Raw genomic sequence first — 19,490 nt, 5'->3', positions numbered from 1 at the left:
AAGACGTCCTTCAATGAGGGTATAATGGTAACTTTATGGGCGACCGACGACTATAGTATTGACCCTAGGGATCACTTTGTAAGGGTGAAGTAAAAGACGGGGGACGAATTTGCAAAACTACATAAGGAAGGCACAATTTTGCAAATCAGCCATAAGGAAGGGTCTAATTTTCCAAAAAAAAACAAAAAACTTTAAAATAACAAGAATATCCCTTCGTCTTTTCGTTGGGCCGATTCCCTCTCCCGCGCACGAGAGAGAGGGAGAGGGAGAGAGAGAGCGCTCAGGTGATCGAGAATTCCGATGGATTTTCCGGCGACGAAACTGGCCTACTTCGACGATATGTGGGTTCTGCACTCGACAGCCTCCATCATCTCCTTTTTCAAGGTCTCTCTCTCTCTCTCAAACCTCAAAAAATAATACAAATCCTCCATTTTTTCTTTTCCCGTTTTTGCTTACGCGAGGATTTTGAGCACAAAAACGATGTTTGAAGGATGAAGATCGGTATGTCGTGGTCTTGGATGCAACCATTTTCTACCCGCAAGGAGGTGGGCAGCCCTCCGATACGGGATTCATCGCAGACGAGAGTGGCGAGTTCAAATTCATCGTGCAAGACGTCAGAGCGAAGAACGGAGTGGTAACGATTTCCGATCCACTCGCTTTTTCTCTCTTCCCACCATGGCCAACGGTGTTCAGTGTTCGTTTTCTTCGCCGAAATTCGTGTTCCTACTTTGAATTTTCTTGCAATTTGTGCGTGCCCCACCGGTGGTCATTGGGTCGTCTTGATTTCTTCCTCTTCCATTTGTGTTGTTATGGTTCCACGATGATTCCTGAAGCCTGGGGTTCAAATGAATATCTTGTATGTTCGTCGTTAAGTCCTTTCTAGAGTTTTTAAATAACTTATATTCCCTATTCTCTTCTTCCTATAGGTTCTTCATTTTGGCCTTTTCAATCCTCCGCATGCTGAAAATACGCTGGTTCTTGACAAGGGACGGGAAGTTACTTTGAATGTTGATCGCGAGCCACGCGAGCTCAATTCCAGGTGATAGTTGAAGATGGTTGTTGTGAAGCAAATTTTAAGTTTGATAACAATTTTTTTTAATAGCGTGTGTGAGTATCAACTGAATATGGAATGACTCCCTGGAGTTTTTTTAGCAAGATTTAGCATTGGATTTTTAGCATTTGGTCAGACTTTATGGACCCTTATTAGTTAATCTGTTCCCTTTGTACACAAGTTAACTTGATTATGATGACGTGCATGTATTATTTTAGTAACATGTTTTCTTCCAATATATTGCAAATATCTATACATTTTCTTTTAGAGTATGGGAGAAACTAATCATAAAGTTTGTTATGTAATCTTGATAACTTTATTCCATAATTAGCTTTGTTGTGTGCATTTTTTAGCTGTACACTCTTGTTGAAGATTAGGGATGTCAAATTTTATACGATATCCGACCAAATTCGATTCAGTTTACTTGCATTTGGTAAGCCAAAACAATATCTGGTTATAATCGGAAGCAGATATGGTTTTGATCTTTTTTACAACCTAATCTGAGAAATATCCAAATTTGACGGATATCCGAATCCGTTTACATGTAAAAAAACGGATCTGGTATGAGCTTGTCACCATCCGAGTTCGAATCCGTTTAGCCAACATCTGATTAGTTGAATATGGTATTGGTGACATTCGATCTGAATCCGAACCGTTTACATCTCTATTGAAGATCCAGATTATACAAGTCTGTTTTTCCTTTTTTGCTTTTGCTTTCTTGTCCTGAATCTTTATCGCAAGATAAATATCTTTTATACTGCTTATCAACCTGCTTCTTTGAAGCATATGCTTCCATTGAAATAGCAAAATGACTTGTTAGAAGCCCAACTTGGTTATGTACAACTGTGAGATAGCAAAGTCAACTTTATGTTAGCTTATGGTCTTGGGCTTGAATACCATGGGGTCTCTCCCTCACCTGGACTATGATAACTTCAATCAGTGTTCATTTTTTTGGTTATTTCTGCACATAAACAGACACATGCACACACAAACACCAGGAACCTACTTATCTGGGTCATGTTAGTTCATCATTCAGAAGCATGCTCCATTATTTTCTATATGGGGATGATGTTATGAAAATTACCTCAGAAGGTCAGTTTTAATTATTTGTCATTTCTTTCTGGACTCCTACTTCAGACAACAATTAGATCACTGGAAACTTGGGCAGCATTTGTTTCCTAGTTGGATTATGTATTTGTAACACTCTATGGTACAATTTGTGGCTGTGATTACAGTGTTGTTTGACTTCCTTTATCTGTTTTCACATTTATCTGTGGCTCGCACTTTAATTTTTTTTTCTAACATGATTTGTGTAAAATCCAAAAAAAAAAAACTTGAATTCGGGTCGGATCCAGACCCGGACTCATCTGGAGGCACCGCCTCCCTCTCGTCTTCTAAAGACAGCGAGGCAGGGTTTTTTTTTAATGAAACCCCTCTCATACTCTCTCGTTCTCTCTGCACTCTCCCCTCACCGCCTCCGAGCGAGCGCCGACGACCAAAGCCGCCTGCCACCACCTTCTCCGTCTCTCGCTCTCTCAGCCTCCCCCGACTCTCTCTCGTCGGCTAGCTGGAGACCCCCGCCGCCGCCGCCTGCCTTTGTTCCCTCCGACGCCGCCGTCGTTGACTTCCAGGTACGCTCTTTCTCTCCTCTTCTTCTCCGTAAGGGGGTCGAGCGACAGGGGGGCAGAGCCCCCTATCGTCGCCTCTCATCGGCAGGGGGTTACCCCCTGCCTTTCTATTGGGATCAACCGACAGGGGGGGGGGGAGCCCCTGTCGTCGCTTCTCGTCGGCAGGGGGTTACCCCCTGCCTTCCTTTTGGAGTCGACCGACAGGGGGGCTGAGCCCCCTGTTGTCGCCTCTCGCCGGCAAGGGGACTCCCCACTGCCTCTCTCTTTGGGTCGACCGGCAGTGGGCGGAGCCCCCTGTCGTCGCCTCTCATCGGCAGGGGGACTCCCCCCCTTGCCTCTCTCTATGGGTCTACCAGGAGGGTGGTGCTGAGCACCCCTCCTCACCGTCTCCCTCTCTTTTTCTCGATTGGGTGGGCAGGGGTCGAGCCCCTGCCACCTCCCTGTGTGTGGTATCTGGTGGGGGAGGGGTCGGTCCCCCTCCCTGCGTCTCCCTTTTGGCAGGGGAGGGGCCGAGCCCTCCCTGTGCTCCCTGCGGTCAGGTGAGGGGTTGAACCCTCTCGCTGCATCACCTTTAGTAGGGGAGGGGCCCAATCCCTCCCTGCTTCTTTTCCCAACAGGGGAGGGGGGTCGAGCTCCCCTCCCTGCTCCTTGCCTTGGTAGTACGCAGGAGGGGCCGAGCCCCTCCTTGCTCTCTTTTACGGCAGGGGGAGGGGGGTGAGCCCCTCCCTGCTCCCTGTTACGGCAGGGGAGGGGGTCAAGCCCCTCCCTGCTCCCCTTTTTCCGACAGGGGAGGGGGTCGAGCCCCTCCTTGCACCCCCGTTGTTCAGGGGAGGGGTCGAGCCCCCTCCCTGCTCCCTCTTCTCGGGTGTCAGGCAGAGGCTTTGCCCCCTGCCTCCCCCTTAGTGGTTTGCGGGCAAGGGCCTCGCTCTTGCCTCTTTGCTCTTTCGGCAGGCAAGGCGAAGCCTCCCTCGTTGTCTTCTTCAGGTAGGGGTGCAACCCCCTGCCTCCTTGTTTCTCGCCGGCAACAGGTTTGCCGGGGGCATGCTGCCCCTGCCCCTGCCCCTGCCCCTGCCTTTGCTTCCTTTACGTCAGGACAACGACAATGCCCCTGACTTTCTACCTTTGGTTTTAACTTGCTAAGATCGTCGCTTTTGCAGCTTGTACGACGGATCTCGCTCGCGCTCCGCGGCCTGAGCCGTCAATCGTTTACACTCGCAGACGCCAGCAAACTTGCAACTCTCCAAGGTAGGGGATGATTGCAAGAAGGACTTGGACAATTGAATTGAGTTCAATTAACTAAAAAGGACAATTGAATAAATATATATACAAATATATATTTATACGAGTACACATTTAACTCAAGGACACAGTTTCACGATCCTTGTCCTTTATTCTGTCATGTCTTTCCTTTGCCGTCGTGCTTTGCGCCCAGACTCTTGCTTTTGCAAATGTTTTGTTACTGCCTTGCTATTGCAGATGACGCTCAGGTTTTCGCTCATTGCACGTGCTATAAAGGCATCCTCGTGGAGGATGCAAAGGCATTTACCGCTCTCTCTCTCTTGCGACAAGAGTTGAGTCGAGAGCTTGGCGATACATCCTCGTCTAAGGAGATGGATACCTCGCAAGGATCCTAGCTCTTCGAGTACGCAATCCTGCAAAGTGGACTTGAGATTCTAGGGAGCTGCGCAAAAGCATCAAAGATTGCCCAAATTGAAGTATTTGGAAGAACGTGTTTTGGTTGGTTCTGTTCGTCTATTCGGCATATCTCAGGTAACCCCGAATTGGGGATTGAGCGAACTTCTTAACGGGGGTTCTGTTGAGAAACCCGTATCCCATCTATCGAGGTCGGTATCGAGTCATGCGAGGCATGTAGATACCCCGATAGTGGATGAGATTCGAGAAAATCACATGCCAGATGTTGGCATAAGCAGTTGGTTGTTTTAAAAGATAAAGAATGTCAAAAGTAAAGTTTGAGAAACATTATATCTTTGTGAAACACTTTTGTTGAGGTTCCTATTGAGGAACTGCACTCCTTTCATCCTAGAGTACTTGTAGTCGTGCACTACACGCTAGTACTGCGATGAGCGGATGTGACGGTCGTGCGATCTCAAATAGTGCTAAATGCACAATGCTGTAATCACATAAAATGGCGACTATTCGCCTTCATAGGCAAGATGCTCGAGTGGTTTAAAGACCACAACATAGAATGGGTCGTTAGTTAAGCAACCCTTAACGCACTCATTCGCTTCTTATTGTCTGTCAAAGGAGAGGACAGAGCGGTACAAAAACTCCAATGGATAGGTTGTTAACAACCACCCCACAGGCAAAGATCCGGCCTCCCCAGTCATTGGAGTTAGGGGAAAGTGGTTACAAAAGTTAGCTCAACACTTTTGCAGAAGCTGGATGCATCCGTGACACTGCTTACCTGCTTTTGGAGAATCCTCTCTCGGCTAAAGCCGTCCCCTTAGGAGCGGACTCAACTAACTATTCGGGTTATTGAAAATACATAAAATAACAGACACCCGAATTAGTCTCAGTTGTTTCTACGTTTTTCCTGCGCGTACCCGCAGGTCAGTAATATCGAAACATAAGTTTGTTTACATTGGTTGATGGGTCATAAGACTTTCATGTATTTTGGATACACATTTTCGTTAAGTAAAAGCTTATCGATGAAATTACATATGACTTCGGTGTCTCTGAGATTCATATGATTAATTTAGACTATTTAGGTGAATAATACATCACACCTACATAGTTTTATTGCAGAGAATTGCGTTATGATTGCCTAAGTGAATATAGCATACCTGTTTAACATGATTGATAAGTATCTTGAATTTGATTGAAATGTCTTGAAGATATATGCGTGAGTTACACGCTAGAAAGGTCGAATGCGATGTGCTTTGAGATAAGAATTGTGAATGCATATGATGATGCAATGATCTGAATTGTCTTACATGCATGTATAACTTGAATCCTATGAATTTAGTGAACTACGTAGGAGTTACATATGTTGATGTTTAGTCGATTCATATTATGTAATCTGCGTGTTCTTATGTGTATAGAACTCATGCTTTGTTTATGCATGCTTTGAGGTCCTATTTGAGGAATGCAATGTTTCTGGTGGCAATGATATAATGCGTAGTATTATATGCTTCTGAATGATGTGATTGAAATGCCACGTGATAAGAAATGTTGAAAGCATGCGATAAATGTTCATGGTTCATGGAACCTTATTGGAGGAACCTGTGATCTTGTGATTTGTTTTACCATGTGAATTGATACGATCTATATTGCTGATATGTATGCTTGTGTCCATATTGGTGGCTACTGACCCCAAGAGCGGTTAATTGTTTGGAGCAGTCGATTGTATTGATGCATGTATCACTGAGTATGGTATCTGTTGAGGACCTGATCTCCAAAGGATTATCTGCGAGGGTATGTATGATCAAGATCTGGTAACTGCCTAGAGGGGTAAATTCTCTGTGAGGATATACACTGTCCAAGATCGGGTAGCCGCAAAGACGGTGAACTCCTGTGAGGAAGTGTATTGTCCAAGACCAGGTATACCATCTAGGGTGATGATTCCTTGTGAGGTTGTACATTTCCCAGACCAGGTGATCTGGTGTTGATCTTGTTAATTATAATAGTGGCTATCGACCCTGAGAGCGGTCATTTGTGTTGATGCGTGTATCGCAATAACTTTTATTAGATATGGCATTTGTTGATGACCGAGTTCCCAAAGGATTCTCTCTGAGGGTATGTACGATCAAGACCAGGTGACCCGGCTAGAGCGGTAGAATCTCTGTGAGGATGTACACTGTCCACGAGCGGGTAGCCGTAAAGACAGTGAACTCCTGTGATGAAGTGTATGGTCCAAGATCAGGTATACTATCTAGGGCGGTAATTTCTTGTGAGGTTGTACATTTTCAAGTTTTGGTAACCAGCTAGAGTGGTAGATTCTCTATGAGGATGTGCACTGTCTACGAATGGGTAGCTGCAAAGACGGTGAACTCCTGTGAGGAAGTGTATGGTCCAAGACCAGGTATACCATCTAGGGCGGTGATCAAGATCAGGTGACCCGGCTAGAGCGGTAGAATTTCTGTGAAGATGTACACTGTCCACGAACGGGTAGTCGCAAAGACGGTGAACTCCTGTGAGGAAGTGTATGGTCTAAGACCCGGTATACCATCTAGGGTGGTAATTCCTTGTGCGGTCGTACTTTTGCCCGGACCTAGCGATCCGACGTGAAACTTGTGATTTTGTTTACCATAAAAAGTTATGGCGAGCTTGACTTTCTGAGATTGATTGTGATAGATTATGATAGCCTGTTATGAATGTATAGATTTGACTTTCTATTTTAGCATGATTTCATGCAGGACTCGGACGTGAGAATCAGATCTTTGTTGATTCTTGATCATAATATAAGATCATGTTTTGGACCTTCTATGGAAGGGTGAGTTTTTCTGAGAAAGTATGACGCCTTAAGTGAGTCATATCAGGTGACAGTTGACCGCGTAAGGCCTTGAGAGATGAGAATAAATTAAGGTTGTTCAGGACAAAGAATTTGTTAGAAATTTTGAGAGTGACAAGCGATGTTCTGATAATGATTAAATGCAGAGACCTTGTTCTAGGAACGAAAACAAGCTAGTTGCGTGGTAGTTCACAACTTACGATCAAATGAATCGTCATGCTGCGTTTGACAGTTGCACTGCTTACTTGTTGGAACTGCTTACTTGTTTGCATTGCTTACCTGTTTTGCACGGCTAACTGTTTAACTGCATATCTGCTTTAAACTGCTTAGCATACTGAGTTAAATGTACTTAATCCAATTTTCTGTAGTCTCTCTTTGTGCACCTACTATTTTTTCGCAAAACTAACCCATTCTATGGGTACAAGTGATGATTAGGTACACCACGGGCGATGGCGCGATCGCAAGATGGCTTCAAAACTTCTTCTTCCTGCTCTTAGCTCGCGTCCTGGACGTTTTTGGGTTTTGTCACAGATTTTCTTTTAGATATCCGAATTTTATGAGTTTTGGTTCTTTTAGCTATCGTGCCTAAAGTTGTCAGCTTGCCTTTCTGAATTTAACAAAAGAATAGTCTTCCGCTGATTTCATAAACAAACTCTGACGGAAAGAGATTTTTTTCTAGTCTCTTGCCTGTTTTATGAAAGGTTCGCAAGTTTGAAATTTTGGGGCGTTACAATTTGAATAATGATCATCATCATAATAATTGCTCCTAATGAAGTGATGAGGAGATTAATGTTGTTTCCATTGATTTATTGAGGTGACGGTATAATGATCATCATTTTTTTTTTGCAAAGAAATTATGAGTTGGTTTGATTTCTTGGACAAGGCTTTTTCATGCTATTTTTTATTTGAATTCAAATGTTATTTCTGTAGGTTGCATACAGCAGGGCATTTGTTGGACATTTGCATGCGCAATGTGGGACTTTCCTATTTAGAACCTGGAAAAGGCCACCATTTTCCTGATGGGTATGGAATTTTAAATTGAGCAAACTAATTTGTTTTATCTCCATCTTACATCGTCATGATTATAGGCAAGGCCGTGCCATGATTGAATTTGTATTGTTTCAACTTTACTAGTGCTCACTTTTACCTTGGTTAAGTTTTTGCAATTAAGATAATATCTCAAATAGCCATTCTACCACATGAAATTTATGAACTAGTGATGGCTGAATTAATTCCCATGGCACTACAGAAGCAGGGGCTACAAGTATAGAAAGACTATACAGAATTTCCAGCAAGTTATTGCAGTTCAGATGGAGGACTGAGAAGCTGTGTTTAGCAGCTTGATTAAGTCAAATGCAACCTCATAAAAATATAAGTGACTAAATCATTAATAGTTGTACTATTAGCAGTTTGATTTAGTCAAACATGCATACTTTCACAGACAATTTTATAGTTTTAGTGGCAATGAAACACTCAACCAAAGTGATACATCTTGCAAGGTTTGCACTGCTGTTGTATGTGATTGCTATTAATCCATTTTACTAATGTGATTATAGCTTGCAAAAGATTGTTATTATTTGCAACAGCTTGCAAAAGATTGTTATTATTTGCAACAGCTTGCATTATAAGAAAAGCACTAATTGAAAATGTCACAGCAGATTAATTCAACTCCACACTATCAGTGTGTCAGTGGACTTCACCACTGCCAACGCCCACCCATGGGCGTGTATGAAAATTGTTTTCTCCTTTTTCCTTCTTTACTGGAAATGCTTGTTAGTTGGGAGGTGTTAAATTTTAATTACATGGTTCATAATCCAGGAGTCAAGTACTTTGAAGTAGTCTACGGAATTTTGAGATGCATAAACCACTTTTAAGATGAATAAATGACCTGACCGAGTTGCTAGTACATTAGATACGCCTTTTCCTGAAGAGTAGGGCAGATGGTTCAAAGTAAATTTTCTGTAAGGATCATAACCTAGTACCATCATGTACTGTGAGTTGTCGGGGAAGTGCATACTAGGGTCAGTCCTAACCTTCTTCTTTTTTTTAACAGGAAGTGACCATCCTTGACAGCATGAGTACTTTGCCATTTATGGTTAATAAAGAATGCAGTCAATGTCTCACTCATCAGTATGATAAAATCATGTTGCATCAGCATGGTTTTAGCAATGCCCACAAGGGATCCACACACCTAGCTAGGTGGGTCGGCTTATTGCATTCAAGTTTTCAAGGATGACATCAAGGGTTTGATACCCGTGGTGTATGTCCCTTGCCTTAAGGCCGAAGCAACCGGCTCCCTGGTGGGCAAGGGGGTCAGTCGAGGGGTTTTAACTGCTTGAAGTTGGGCCATACAGCAGGGCATCATTTCTCCCGGGCTCCACCACCTGATCCGGGGTTTCCGCTCAATAAAAAAGAAAAAAAGCATGGTTTTAGCATTCTGTCCTATGTTCTTTTGCACTTTTTGTGTATGAACTTCATGGTAATATGTAAATTAACTCAAAAGGCATAATGGAAGAACTTGTCTATCATTATGACAGGCAAAAAGTTGGTAACAACAGTAATTTAGATTGACTCATATTCTTTTCCCTTCAAGAGCCTTTTTGTTTCTTTCTTTCATACATCCCTAGATTGACCAATTTCAATATGTTTATTAATTTAAACTCGTGTGCATTTCCAATAGCTTGAGTTATTGCTTTGACCAGAGACAAGGTTATTATTTTATAACTGTGTCGATAAGGAACTGTGTTTTTATTCTTAAATCAGGAATGTTGTAAATATTGACACATTTATGGATGTTGAAATGTTACTGAAACTTCAGTCTTGTCCTCATTGATATCTTTCCATCATTGTATTCCTGCAGGTCCTTTGTAGAATATAAAGGTACAATCCCACAAAATGAAGTGCAAAAATGGCAAAAGGAATTGGAAAATGAGGCCAACAGATTGATCTCTGTTGGAGGTAAGGTGAGTTGTAAATATCATGGTACATCACAAGGGTTCTGAAATAAATGCCAATGCTTGTTCTTAATTGCTTTTTCTGAAAGACTATGCGGCAAAATATATATATATATATATATATATATATATATATATATATATATATATATATATATATATATATATATATATAAAGTCCAAAAGTTGGACATAAATGACCCTGGGTGCGTTGACTGCACCCAGGGTCAGGTTGACCGCATCGGGTGCGGGTGCGGCACCTAGTTGGAGAATCCCTGTGACATACAACAACAAACAACAACAACTACGCCTTCATCCCAAAACAATTGGGGTCGGTGATATGAACCAACAAAGAAAATCATGCTGGGTCTTCCACATGAATCCTTCTCCTCCATTCATTTCTATCCAATGTCATGTCCTCGGTGAGGTTCAAAGCTTTCATATCCTTTCTTATCACCTCCATCCATGTCTTCCTAGGCCTACCCCGACCTCTTTTAACTAATATATTTTCCCATTTCTCCATCCTTCTAACTGGAGCATCATTAGGCCTTCGTCGAATATGTCCAAACCACCGCAAACGATTCTCTCTCATCTTATTTTCAATGGGTGCAACGCCGACCTTCTTACGTATCTCCTCGTTCCGAATCTTATCTTTTATTGTATTTCCACACATCCATCTCAGCATACACATCTCAGCTACACTCATTTTTTGAATATGATGTCTCTTGGCAGCCCAACATTCCGTACTATATAGTAAAGTGGGCCTAATAGTCGTCCTATAAAACTTTCCCTTCAACCGCAATGGCATTCTATGATCGCACAACACTCCAGTTGCACTCTTCCATTTCATTAACCCAACCTTTATCCTATGATTTACATCTCCATCAATTTCTCCATACTTTTGAATGATAGATCCCAAATATTTGAAAGAATCATCCACCTGTATTTCTTGCTCACCAAGCTTCACTACACTCCCATCACTACTTCGTTGCTTACTAAATCGACATTCCATGTATTCTGTCTTACTCTTACTCAACTTAAAACCTCTTGCTTCCAATGTCTGTCTCCATAATTGTTTAGTTATACACTGCCGGTCCCAAGCCCGGATAAAGGAGGAGGGTTGCGGTAGGCCTGTGACAGCCAACATAAAAACTTTGTCATACCTTATGAATATTAACCAATATGAGAATCCTTGTGACATATATTAAAAAAAAAATCTTGGCAATTTTTTTTAAGTCTGAAAAATTGGACCAAAATGACCTTGGGTGCATTGACCGCACCCAGGGTCTGGTTGACCGCACCCAGTGCTGCACCCGCATCGCGTCGACGCGGGTGCGGCACCCTGCTAGCCGAATCCCTGTGACATAGGGTGAGAATAATATGGATATGACTCGTTAAAAATCAAGAAATGTAACTTAATGTTTGTATCAAATGGTTCTCATTATTTAGTTTTTTGAGCAAGGCATGGGCTCTTTTGTTAGATAATCAGTTGTTAGTATTGAGCGTATTCTGCAGACTCCAATCTATTTCATTTATTGCCAAAGAATATAGCAATTCAGAATTTACAATTTGTTGGAAGCCTTCTTGATCATGATCTACCAATTTCCAATAGGGTAGAGACATTGCATCATAGAAGAATTGTAACATGCATTTTTTTTTAGTATGCTAACACTGGAAATATATAATATAAATAAAGTGTGCATGTTTATGCATGTGTATTGGATTTTTCACTGTGCATATATTAGATTGATAAACAAGTTCACATTACTATCAAATGAACAACCCTTTCAACCTCTCAAATGATTATTAGCAACATCAAGTTTTCAGGGAGAAACTGGATCATGCAATATTGTGCAGAATAAGGTGGGCGTAAGAATAAACTATATGAGTTCAGTAATAATCATCTTAATATTGGTTTATGTTTGATCTTAATTGATTGTAGGAGTACATTTGTTGCATCTTTTCATTGGTTGTTGATGATTCTATTGATTAATCAAAATTATTATCAATTTAACTTGTAAATGTTTCTCATTTTTTATGTATCCTTTTTCCTTTCACAATTTTAACAAATTGATGACCTAAATGTTCAGGTATCTGCTACTGTTTTACCATATGAAGAAGCTGCTCAACTGTGTGGTGGATATCTACCTGATTACATCTCTAAGGTTAGCTGATTGGTTAGTCATTAATCTAGGTCAGCCTGAATTACTTGGTGTTGTGTGCCTAGGAGAGCAGCACCCTATTGGATTCATTTATAGTTTCCAAACATGAGTTTCCCATGCCCTGGATTTTGAATCTTTTAACAACAATCCATTTATTATATCAATCATGACATGCTGCATGCCTGCCAGTGTTGTGAAAAGCGTTGAGGCGTAGCGAGGCGCTCCACCAAAATCTAAGGCGAGGCGTAACCCTCGAGGCGCAAAGCGTTAGCCTCAGATTTTTTTTTTTAAACTTAAAAAAACTATGAGATTAACATGTAAAAGTAACATTAATGCAACAACTTGATCTATGTAAGTATCTAAGAAATAAAATATGAGCATTCATTCAATAAAAAACTAACATTAACAACAAAATGCATATTAGCACTAGCAACATCACATCATAATTAGAAAATGCATGTTAACATTAACAACCAAATGTTAATGTATTTGTCCAGAACTCTTCAAAATGAGAGTGTTAACATTCACAAGTACAACTGAAAGACCCAAAAAACATATAAATGGCCAATAACTCTATGATATGAATTAGGGCCTAGGCTCTTCTTGTGTCTCGTTATCATCAATATCTAAGTCTTCAATATCATCATCTGAAGAATCCATATAAATAAGTTCTCCTTCATCTTCATTCTCTGACTCTTCATCATCTACACTTTCTTCATCCACGTCCTCAGTTACTTCTTTTGCTTTTCTTTTTCCTTCAATAAAAAATCATGTATTAAATATTTATGTTATGTAATTAAAAAAATACATTTATATTCATAGCTAGGTAAAAAGAATATAACTTTACCTCGATCTCTTGAAGACCTGTCTTGCCTAGAACCACTTTGTGAAACATGAGGTGAAGTGACTTTTTCAATAGGCACATGCTCAATGGCATTTATGTCGAAGTGCAGATCCAACCATGAATCCTCCAACCAATTGGGATCACTTGGCAACACTGGATCTTCCTTCTCCACAATCCACTCATCGTCTGAGTTTATATGATCTAGACATATAGGGTCTTTGGTAGCCCTCCTCCTCATATTTCTCTCTTAATTTCATATTGTACATTACAAAAATCAATGCATTTATCTTCTCTTGTTCAAGTTTATTCTTTCGTTTTGTATGCACCTATAATTTCAAATCATTGATAATCAATTATATAAAAATGTATTTCAAAAATAAAATACAAAGTCACAAACCAATGAGAAAGTACTCAAATTCCTCTCACAACTTAATGCACTGCACGTCAAACTTAGAATTCGAATTGCAAAATTCATCAACTAAGGATTTTCGTGCCCAAATGAACTCCACCAATCAGCTGCATTCAAATAAAATAATAAAAAATTGATAAAAACTTTAAGAATGTCATAATTAACAAAAACATAAAAAAATATTGACAAATAACAACATAATTGTAAACTTACCAGGACTTTTTAATTTTCTTGTTGTAACAACTGCTTCTCTACCAAACAACCCCTTTGCCTTTTTAAATGCATCAATTTGTGTTGTAATTTTCAACCGAATATTTACATCAGAAACCAATTTTTCAACACAGTCATAAAAGTCACTCATAACTTCTCCATCCGGGTTGAAGTTGTTAGCATAATGAAAATATGGATTTAAATAATAGGCAGTTGCATGCAAAGGCTTATGAAGTTGAAGTCCTATCGTCTATCAATGATATCCCAAATAGGTTTATATTTTCTTTTAACCTTGTGAAGGTTTGAAGCAATTTCCTCCTTCGCTCTATCCATTGCCTCATACAAAAATCCCATAGCAGGTTCGTCTGCATCAACTACTCGCAACACTTTTACGAGAGACAGTGTAACTTTAATTGCATATGATATGGCAACCCAAAACTTATGATCATTAAGAACAATATAAGAAATGTTCTTAGCATCAAATTTCTTATAGTAATTAGATGATCTAAAATTTGAGGATAAGAACATCGACTTTAACTCTTTCTTATAACATCTAATACTATGAAGTGTAAGATATGTTGTGGCAAAACGAGTGACAACTAGACGTAGAAGTTCTTTCTTCTTTGTGAATTTTCTTATTAAATTTAATACCCATGCATGACTATAAATGTATCTTGTAATTTTTTTTGCCTTTTCCACTGTATCTTTAAAAATTGATATATTTTCAATATCTTTTAACATAAGATCCAAGCAATGCGCTGCACATGGTGTCCCAAAACATATTTTTTCTGCTGTTAACATATTCTCAGTTGCCACATAATTTGGTGTATTATCTGTAATGAATTGCACCACATTACTTTCACCAACTTTTTTAACAACTTCTTCAAACAACTTACACAAATTTGCACCAGTTTTTTCATGTCGCTGATGTCAACGAATTTCCAAAATATTGTCCCAGAAGAGCTGTTCACAAGAAAATTAATTAAGTTTCTTCCTTTTTCATCTGTCCAATCATCTGCCATAATGCTTCAACCAACCTTTGGCCATTCGTTTTTGAACTCTTTTAAAATTTCATGAGTACAATCTACCTCGTCCTTCAAAATCCATGTTCTGATCTCGTGATAAGAAGACGGTTTGAACCCTCGCCCATAATTTGCAATAGCTTATACCATTGCACCAAAATATGAACTGTTGCAAAGATTAAATGATAAGGTATTTGCATAAAAAAATCTACCAATGGCACGACATGCATTTTTTATTTCATTTTTTTTTAAAGTAGTGTTTATTGTGGTTTGTCGTGTTTCTTTGTTCACAAAAAGGTCCATAGGACCATCTGTGTTTGTTTTTGCATCACTACATGATTCACTAGTTTCTTTATTCACATTATCGCCTGTTGATGATCCAAAATAAACACTTCTCCCGATATCCAACTTGTTTTGTTCTAACTCTTCTTTCTTTTGTTTCTGATCCTTTAAATGATTCTGAAAAAATCTTTTCACATAAGGTGGAACCGCTTCGCACGTGCTTACACTATGTTTTGTGCCAGTTAAGTGATGTTTTAGCCTATAGATGCCTCCTGTAGTCTCTTTATGACAGTAATTGCAAATTACATGTCCTATGAGTTTGGGATCTTTAGTGGGATTTGAAACTTTAATTCCATGATCTCATTCTACATCTTTTTCCATTGTTCAACTGCAAAAGTATATATCACAAAATATATATTAACATTATGCATTCTGCTGACCACGTTACATGAAAACAGATGCACAAAGGGAACCACAACCAAAAAGACCAAATAAGCCTATCCATGATTTGGCAGAATCATTTTCTTAGAAAGAAAAAATTGGACCAAACTTAGCTCAAATTAGTATCTTGTTTTTAATATATCAATCCATAGGAGATTTTTTTTTTCTAGAAAGAAAAATTTAGACAAAACCTTAGCTTATATTAGTATCTTAGAGACATGAGAATCACAAAGTCAGAGAGATAAATGTTCACCCTGAGTCACATGAAAACCTGCCATGGAGACATATTTACCCAAAGTAGAAAATTTATAGCAGGTATGAAAAAATTTGTCCAACACCCTATGGATGGGATCATGGGAACTTCTATAGTCTTCGAGAAAACATTCTCAGCACCACAAGTTCCACTTAGATCATGGTATGCAGATGTCACACCTAAGAAAAGACTTGTGCTAGGAGATTGGGGGTGTGGGGAATGGTGAGATGTTGATCATGATGACAAGCATCAAAATCTGCATGCAATTAGAAATTCTAAGTTTTAAAGGTGTCAGTATGAATCACTTGGATACAGGGGACCACAAGGCAGCTCCCAGATCTATTCAACTCCCTGCATTCAAACACAGCCCTATAAGAGACCTCTATGGCTTCAGCAATTGAAAGATCATTGCCTATGATGGAAAAGGATAACATATGTGCAGCAGCACAGGAAAATGACTACGAATTAACAAAGTTTTGGTGGGGAATATAAAAACTTGTCAACATAATACCATATACCATGTTCTCCAAAAATCACATACATGTGCGTGCATATATGTGCATCTCGTTTGCTTGTTTAAATTGGCAAAACCTAATCAAGCATTTGATCCTCCAACTAAATAATATTAACCCTCAACAAAAACATTATAAAAGCCTGATGAGTAAAGAGTACGCACTCGTTTCCACCTGAAGTAGTCCTCTACCAATTGCACGGTGTGGTTCAAAGATGTGATCTGTAAATAAAAGATTTTGTGAAAAACGTGGACACCAAACAAGGAGCTAATTATCAACTAAAAAAGATCAAACAGAAATCAATTAAGAAAAAAGAAGAAAAAAAAGATAAGCATTCACAGGGCATTGTTGGTGAGGGTGAAAAAAATTTTCGTGCCTGTTGGAGAGATTGAAGAGAGGGGTCGGGGTTACCTGGTGTCTGGCAAGGGTTGCCGGCGTCGCGGCTACTTCCGGCGAGGAGGAGGTCGGGAAGGGAGAGAGTGTGAGAGACGAGAGAGAGGGACTGCGAGAGACGAGAGAGAGAGAGGGGCTGCGAGAGACGAGAGAGAGAGGGAGAGACTGACAGAGAGAGGGAGAGAGGGGATGCGAGAGAGAAATTAGGGCTCCCGACCCTTATTAGGGTCGGGGGTGACATGTTAATGTTGGTCAAATGAGGGATTTGACCCTCATTTGACCAACAAAATAAGGCGTGCACGTCTCACAGTGAGGCGTGCCTCGCCTCAAGGCGCATGAGGCGTACGCCTCCATGCTTTTACGCTTTATAACTGCGCCTCAAGGCACAAAGGCCCTCGCCTTGAGGCGAGGCACGCTTTTTGCGCATTGAGGCGCGTTTTTAACAACACTGATGCCTGCAAAGTATCTAAGCATAGAGCTTGGATTTGTATGCTTCTATAGTGAAACTGCCTGGTATATGATCACAATGAAATTAACATATCTTGACAAAGAATGAACTATGGCATTAATCTTAAAGGGAAAAAAATTGTGTGCTAAACTCTCATTACTTTGGCTGTTTAATATTTTGTCTTGTATATGTGCTTTTGTCATTTTTCCCAATTTGCATTTCCTCAGCTTCAGGTTTCATACGTTGATTTGTTTTCTTGAACATGATTGTCTGTGTATTGTTTGTTTTTACTGACTGATACAGACAAGCACCCCAAGGATTGTGCTACTAGGAAATAATCTCGGATGCCCTTGTGGAGGCACCCATGTTGCTGATATTTCAGAGATTAGGAGCATAAAGGTGTGTTTGTATTCCAGTAGTTTTCATAAGCATTATTTGACTGGTATAAAATGGTTGTTCAGCCAAATCATCAATATGTTCATCATTCTCAACAAAAAAATGGAAAATTAATAAAGTGCTGCACTTGTACAGAAGCAAGTTTCATCAACATATAGTACCACATATACGAAATTCTGGTGCAATAGTATCATCATTGTGATGTGTACGACATTAATTTCAATAAACCCCTTACAGAAAATGTGTGTGCATTCTTACATGAGTGTATTCTTTCACATGTCTGGATGAGCGTGCATGTGTGTTTGTATTGGCGTGGGAGCATGTTGCCTTTTTGCATGTCATTGTACTTTGGAAAAGAAGGCTATAATTTTCAGTTCTTATTATCAAGTGTACACAATCCATTTGCAAGAGAAATACCAAGCAAGATAGAATAAACAAACTTCACCTGGCATTCACGTAACGAGACATGCATGTGTTTTTCTATCTTTTTATTTCTTTATTTGGGATGATCGCGATTGAATAGATTTCACATCCATGATGAGCAATACTACCATAAAGGGCACAGAAGGAAACAAGTGCACTAGATAAATAAATTGATCCTGGCGCACATTTTAGCTTTCTTAATGGATCATTATAAACAAATGCCTTCTGCTTTGTTCATGAAAATTAATTTCAGATTTTGTATCAGCTGTTTAATGTTTCAAATGGCTGCTTCATTTGTTCCATTTTTTTTGTAAATAGGGTTCCCCTTAAAATTGACATTTCTTTCCAAAAAAAGAGGTCTTAATGACCTGTATGAACTGAAAAATCACCAGATGAGAGGAGACTTAAGCAGCATTTTACTAGCCATTCTGCAAGTGTTATGCATGCTTTTATGATTCTAGGTGGTTGTCTAAATTTCTCACTATTGTTTTGCTGAAAACCACAATTGTACATGTCGTTTTCAAGTAAATATGAGTGGTTTAGCATTTTTGATGTTTTATTTGGTTCTTGTTTGACATAATTTTTATGTCTATTGCTGAGGCTTAGGTTCCTCAAATACGGACCAAGAAAGGAATGACAAAAGTACTGTACAGCATTGGCTCCTGAGCATCGAATGGTTCTGTGCTCTCAAAATATGACCTGATGAAGTTTCATTCACCAGATTCTCAATGCAGAAGACCTTATGGGGAGTTTTGTGACACAGGTCAAGCATGAACAACTAAGAACTTGACACGCCTCATGAATTTTTCCTCAGATGGGTGAGAACTGATTCGACTGAATTATGTTACCAAAGTTTGTTCTCTGGTCTCGCAGGTTTGGTTGCTGAGTCTCAGTCATGTCATTGATAATTGAAAGAATACTAGGAATTCTTCTTGTACTATGGTTTCATCAGCCAGAAAATATTTAGAAAGTCAGTCTTGGTGAATGCTGTTGCTCTTTATATCACTGACGTATGTTTTGGCAATCCCAAAACTCCCTTAAATTTTTAGCCTTTTCCTTAAATTCATTCAGGAATGATGAAAGAGGAATGATCTCACAAAGGGCATTGTAGTTGTGCTTCTGCATGGATTAGGACCCAATGTAACAGTTAAAAGAGGGCAGTGCTGCATGTTTGGTTTGGGTGAACCTTGGACCAAGGCACCAAGCAATGCACGTTTGGTATACAAGGCCCACTGATATTAGAGCGGCCTTGTGTGTGTTCGAGAGTAGCATTTCACGATCTCAGGTACGATGTCCAATTCATGAATCCAGCATTTCTCATGACGGTCATGAACTTGGTCATGTTTCATCTTACACCATAGCATGCGATATGCTTTTAGGAAACTGACATGCTCAAAAGTGCGACCCTATTATTAGCAGTTTATAACCTAGATTTGTAAATTAACTAACAACAATGAAGTTGCAGCAACTAAGATGGTGTCTGGTGATAATGGCAAGGACAATGGTAATCCATGTTTATTCGTGTTATATGATACTAGTTCAGCTTAATCACCAAATTGTGGTGACGTTCATGATGATTGTTAATTATAGT

At 39.8% G+C, this 19,490-nt stretch overlaps 1 protein-coding gene across 3 annotated transcripts; it reads left to right on the top strand.

Moving 5' to 3' along the window:
- The first annotated feature begins 218 nt into the window (after positions 1–218).
- Positions 219–18,944, top strand: LOC149833611 (threonyl and alanyl tRNA synthetase second additional domain-containing protein). Of its 3 annotated transcripts, XM_090010902.1 has the most exons (9): positions 219–384; positions 491–634; positions 927–1,039; positions 8,081–8,173; positions 10,011–10,113; positions 12,195–12,269; positions 17,384–17,479; positions 18,506–18,575; positions 18,663–18,944. In XM_090010902.1, exons 1-8 carry the CDS (start codon positions 301–303, stop codon positions 18,563–18,565), a joined length of 768 nt encoding a protein of 255 aa, XP_089867028.1. In that variant the 5' UTR covers positions 219–300; the 3' UTR covers positions 18,566–18,575; positions 18,663–18,944. The 3 variants fall into 3 exon arrangements, with proteins under 3 accessions (XP_089867028.1, XP_089867027.1, XP_089867029.1); XM_090010901.1 differs by having other exon boundaries at positions 18,506–18,944; XM_090010903.1 differs by lacking the exon at positions 8,081–8,173 and having other exon boundaries at positions 248–384; positions 18,506–18,944.
- Positions 18,945–19,490: the final 546 nt, after the last annotated feature.

The sequence above is a fragment of the Nuphar pumila genome, chromosome 6 (assembly GCF_984573655.1).
Source record: "Nuphar pumila chromosome 6, dmNupPumi1.hap1.1, whole genome shotgun sequence".
Taxonomy (NCBI): domain Eukaryota; kingdom Viridiplantae; phylum Streptophyta; class Magnoliopsida; order Nymphaeales; family Nymphaeaceae; genus Nuphar; species Nuphar pumila.
Note: the sequence above shows the minus strand (reverse complement) of the source record. Positions and strands in the feature narration are given on the sequence as shown.

Excerpts from the sequence above, each read along its gene's own strand:
- LOC149833611 (XM_090010902.1), top strand. The coding sequence starts at position 301 with ATGGATTTTCCGGCGACGAAACTGGCCTACTTCGACGATATGTGGGTT. Across the intron at positions 8,174-10,010 it reads GGCCACCATTTTCCTGATGG|GTCCTTTGTAGAATATAAAG; the intron begins GTATGGAATTTT and ends GTATTCCTGCAG. Across the intron at positions 12,270-17,383 it reads TACCTGATTACATCTCTAAG|ACAAGCACCCCAAGGATTGT; the intron begins GTTAGCTGATTG and ends TGACTGATACAG.